This window comes from Triticum dicoccoides, chromosome 2A (genome assembly GCF_002162155.2).
Source record: "Triticum dicoccoides isolate Atlit2015 ecotype Zavitan chromosome 2A, WEW_v2.0, whole genome shotgun sequence".
In the NCBI taxonomy this organism is placed as follows: Eukaryota; Viridiplantae; Streptophyta; class Magnoliopsida; order Poales; family Poaceae; genus Triticum; species Triticum dicoccoides.
This window is the reverse complement of record NC_041382.1, coordinates 755550678-755555418: the sequence shown is the minus strand read 5'-3', so window position 1 is coordinate 755555418 and position 4741 is coordinate 755550678. Positions and strand designations below refer to the sequence as shown.

The window sequence follows — 4741 nt, the reverse complement described above, 5'->3', positions numbered from 1 at the left end:
CCTTAATTCCTGGCTCCACCACTATCTCCACTAATGCATGCATGAGGGCTGCTCGGTTAGTGGCCATGGGGGTTACTGTGCATTGATTTTTCAAGCAATTAGGCGATGTGCTATCAAGCTGATCATAGTGGGAGTAACTTAGCAAGTAACATAGCACATTCTAAGACAAGTTTGCTTATGTGGCATATAGTTAATGAGGGGAGAGATGTTTAGTGTAAGACTAGCCACGGTGGAGAGTAACATACACTAGTAACATACACATATCCCTAGACTATGTTACTACCTTCATAGTGGATAGTAACTTAAGTGCGATAACATGCAAAGGTTCATTTATTAGGTTATAGACTCATATTACATTGGGACATGTGATGTTACAGTAACTAGCTAAGTTACTACAATACCTCTCTCCTCATTAACTCATTGCCACATAAGCAAATTTGCTGAGTTGGACTCGATGTTACGACTAAAGTTACTCCCATTGTGGCTAGTCTAACATAGTGTTACAGTAACATAACGCAACCCAAAGCAAAAATGTGTTTATAATGTAATAAATGCTATCAACTATGATACTACTTGTATGTTACTTTGGACTATGAAGGTAGTAACAAAGAGTGGTGTCATATGCATGACACTAGTTTAAATTACTCCCCACTATGACTAGCCTTAACTACGCTGCTATTTTTCAGTCGCATGCAAAGGAAATTAGAGCCAATCGTGAAACACCTTGGTCCCAGAGATTTCTGATGTACACCTTCTAAACTGTGACAGAGGGAGTACTAATTTGCAAGATTTCAGTTGGGTCGCATTTTCTGAAATTCAGATACTATCAAAAAGTTCTGTGTCTTTATAGTAGTTCTTGTCGCTGTCGTGTGCGCACTCTACAAACTGATGAGCAGATGCACGTAGTAGTACGAGTATTGCATCCTTTCTTCGGGCAGTCGACATCTTGCAAAAAATAAGCCAAACAGCAGCTATCGATGCAACCGGTAATTACACGGTCGTATTATACTATAAGTACGTAACTGTCTGTAACGCACGCCGTCGATCTGCCGCTGCGGCAGGTAGGCTGATGAGTAGAGCAACTACCAACCACTGTCCACTGGCAGCGCCGGCGGCAGCAGAGGAGGACACCCGGGACAGCAACAAAATGTACAAGGGGCAGGGGTGGGCGCCGATGCCGATCAGCAGATGACACACGAATTGGGGTCCTCCTCGGCGCTGCGGACGAAGTAGCGCGGCGGCGGCGGGTACCCGTAGTGCGCGTAGCCGTAGGGCGGGTACACCGACATGGGCGGCTTCGCCTCCTGCTGCTTCTTGTCGCCGCCGTCCTTCTTCTCCCCGTCTTTCTTGTCGCCACCGCCGTCCTTCTTGTTGCCCTCTTTCTTGTCTCCGGCGGGCTTCTTATCGTCCTTCTTGTCATCCTTCTTCTCCTCCTTGGCCGGGCCGACAGAGACGATCTGCACGCCGGGGAAGAGCTTGCGCAGCTTGGCGACGACGGCGACGGGGTCGACGGTGCCCACGATGGTCATCTTCTGGTCCTTCATGTCCACGCCCAGCTGGTCGATGCCTGAGGCAGCCCAAATTCAGACATGGATGAGAATTCTGGCCTTCAATTCCGCCCATAATTACTACTGTGCGACGAAGCAGAGCAAGAGGAAACAGGGATGAGGTAGTACCGTGGAGACCGGAGACGGCCTTGAGCGCCTTGGCCTTGTGCCTGTCGTCGTGGACGTCCAGCTTGAGCACAACCTTCTGCAGCCATCACGCAACAAAAACCAAGTCAGCAAAACGTAGGAGGAAAACGAAGCCAAGAGCCGCAAAACGGAACCAAAATTAACCCCCAGCTCGATCGATCGACAGCAAGCAGCACTCACGCACCTTCATGGCGGCGAGCGACCGAGGAGGGTGCTTCAACGGCGGCGAACTGCTCTTCCCGGCGAGCCGGCGGGAACGCAGCAACGGGACAAGGCGGGAGGGCGGAGCGAAATGGAACGGCGGGCGTGTGGAGTGTAGTACTCTGTCTCTCTCTCTTGGCTCTGGCGATGGATTCTGTGGCTACTGGCGACGGACAAATGGTGGATGGCAAGGGGAGTGGCCGGCCACTGGTTTTATAGGCGGGCGGCACCGGAGCGCGACCCGGCCCGGCGTCTGCGTTTACGTCGGGGCCAAGGAAGCCGCGACGAAGCTCGCCTCGGGCTGAATCGCCGTTGTATTATGCTGAAAAAACAAACGCCGTTGGATAACCGCACCACGTAATCATAGGGATCGATTTGGTTGCTTGTGCTTGATTGGCCGGGTGGGCAGGTGGGTGAGGGGAGTACAGTACAGAGCCGTGCGCGCGTGGCGGTGCGGGGAGCCGGGAAGGATCCACGACGCCTCAGAGCGCGACGGGGCCGGACGACCTTGCCGGGTCGTCTCCTCGATCGTACGTCCATGTGCAGGCCGGGTTGAGCGAGCATTGACCGACTGACTTTGGAGCTGCAGAGATGCATGGACCGATCTGGCATTGGAGTGTAGCGCAGTGCTGTCGCCGGCTTTTGCCAATTGTGTTGTGGGATTCGACTTGACACCCGGGCGTCGTCGCCGTAACGCCGTTGTCATCATCATCATCGTGCTTGCTACGGCGACCGCAGACGGTCACAGTCCAGTTCTGCGCTCACCCTCGGTCAGCCGGCAACCACGTACGGCCCGGAATTAGCAAGAGGAAAGAAGGAACACCACAGTACGAGCCTTTGTACGGTTAACGGTTTGGTCTGGTCACCACGGGCACGGACGCGGCTTCCTATTGAGGAACCAGACAGACTTTGTTCCGTGTAGCACGCACGCCTTCCTCGTTCGAGCATGCACTGCTGCTTTTCAAACTCCGGTCGCTGCAGAAGAAAATCGGTCCAAAAGCTCGCAACCCTTTTCCACGGTTGAAGATATGAAGCTCGATCACCGCAGACCACGCCATTTCTGCCTTCGTCGGAAAATGAAGTCCAAGTGCTTGCATGCCTGATTAACGACGATCCATTCGTCTTGGACACACACATGCATCTATCAGAACCTTGAGAGCCAAGGATCTCCGTCAAAAAGGCGCACTACTCTGCCTATGGAAATGGAAGCGTGCTTATTATTTCCATCGTGCACTAAACCGTCCAGCTCTCACGTTCTTCCATTGCTGATTAATGGATAAAATAGTCCACAGAAAAAGGTTAGAAGAAAATTCTTGATGAACCGGTGACGTACGGGTCAACAGTCCATGCGGTGCGTGAACGGAGCCGGAGGAGTCCATCCACCCACACACCGCACCGATAGCTACATTTGGTGTTAACAATGTTGGGTCGACCAATCGCCCTGCTGTCTGCTGATCTGCAGAGGCCCCGCTACGTAGTAGCAGTAGGCAGGAACTGATTAAAAGCGATCCACAATTAACAATGCATTATTAGGTCCTAATGGGATGTTAGGACTCGTGAACGAAGTATACATCATGTGGGGATTTTATTAAGCAGGTATAATAGGGAGGAGTGCAACCGTGGGTAAACCGCACCATGGTGCAGTGCGTAATCAGTCGTGAAAAGCTGAAAGCTCTGATATTTTATGGTCAGTAAATAAAGTTGAGATTTTTCCGCTTTCGGCTCCATCAATCCATGGCTTTTGCTCCGTCGCTATAGCTGTCTGCTGTCGCGCTTTGGTGGTGAAGAGGAGAGGCGTGCACGCGTGGAGGTCTGGCGGACGCGACGGGGCCAGTGGCCAGTGGCCGGACGACCTTGCCGAGTCGTGTCGACGCTTGGAATTTTTCTCCAAGCATCGACCAGTGGAGTTGGAGTGTAGTGTTGTCGTCGACTGTCGCTGGCTCTCGCCAACAGTGTCCGGCCTTGCCTGATCATCATTGCTACTTAGCGACAGAGGACATGGTTAGTACGTAACCGTAACCCAGCACTGGTGCCGCCATCCATGGCCAAAGGCAGGACTGCGACTGTTTTTCTTTTAGAAAAGGAGGATGACCCTCGGCCTCTGCATGGGCGATGCATACGGCCACTTTATTAATTATTCTCACAAGACCTTACAAAGTAATACAACAGCAAGACTAAAGCCACCGTCTAAGCAACAACTGTCGCTACGCCTATCCAAATGATGAAGGGGCGCTGATATCCTGGGCCTAATACCAAACAGACATCGCAGCCAAACCTAAACATCTAAGACCTGAGGTCCCAACCAGGACGCCTGCCTGGTATGGGGCACCTACCAGTCCGGCGCACTTCTCAACCAGGACGCCTGCCGGGTATGAGGCCGCCGCAGCCACCTGCAACGAGTCCATCTTTAGAGCTGTATTGTTGCATCTACCATGCCAGATCTCTCTGCCATCGACGTCACCACGACGCCAGACAGCGTCGTCCTCCTGCGCGAGTCCATCCTCCCACATCGAACTCCGAATCTGCACTGCGCCACGCCGTCAAAATCCGTCGCCATCGATGTATGGATGAAGCACCGCTCCACCAAAGAAACCGTCCGCTGGTCCCGCAAAGCAAGGCGCAGCACCAAGTAGAAGGCCGAAGCGCACCGCCACCACGCCACCAGCAGCCCCGCCACCAAGAGTTGTTCCCAGCCGCCGCCTTCAAGATGGAGCAAGACACCAGGGTGCCGTCGACGCCCAGACCAGGGGAACAAAAGCTTTCGCCATAGCTCGAGGAGGAAGCGGAAGGGAGATGATCCATCCCAAAGCCTTCAGGAAGGGGATCGGCGCCAAAGCCTTCAGGAC

At 53.0% G+C, this 4741-nt stretch overlaps 1 protein-coding gene across 1 annotated transcript; it reads right to left on the bottom strand.

The window, feature by feature from the left end:
* Positions 1-824: 824 nt before the first annotated feature.
* On the bottom strand, positions 825-2086 carry LOC119356978 (heavy metal-associated isoprenylated plant protein 39-like). The gene is made up of 3 exons (XM_037623962.1): positions 1879-2086; positions 1677-1752; positions 825-1567 (listed from the first exon to the last, which is right to left on the bottom strand). Exons 1-3 carry the CDS (start codon positions 1882-1884, stop codon positions 1182-1184), a joined length of 468 nt encoding a protein of 155 aa, XP_037479859.1. The 5' UTR covers positions 1885-2086; the 3' UTR covers positions 825-1181.
* Between the last annotated feature and the right edge of the window lie 2655 nt (positions 2087-4741).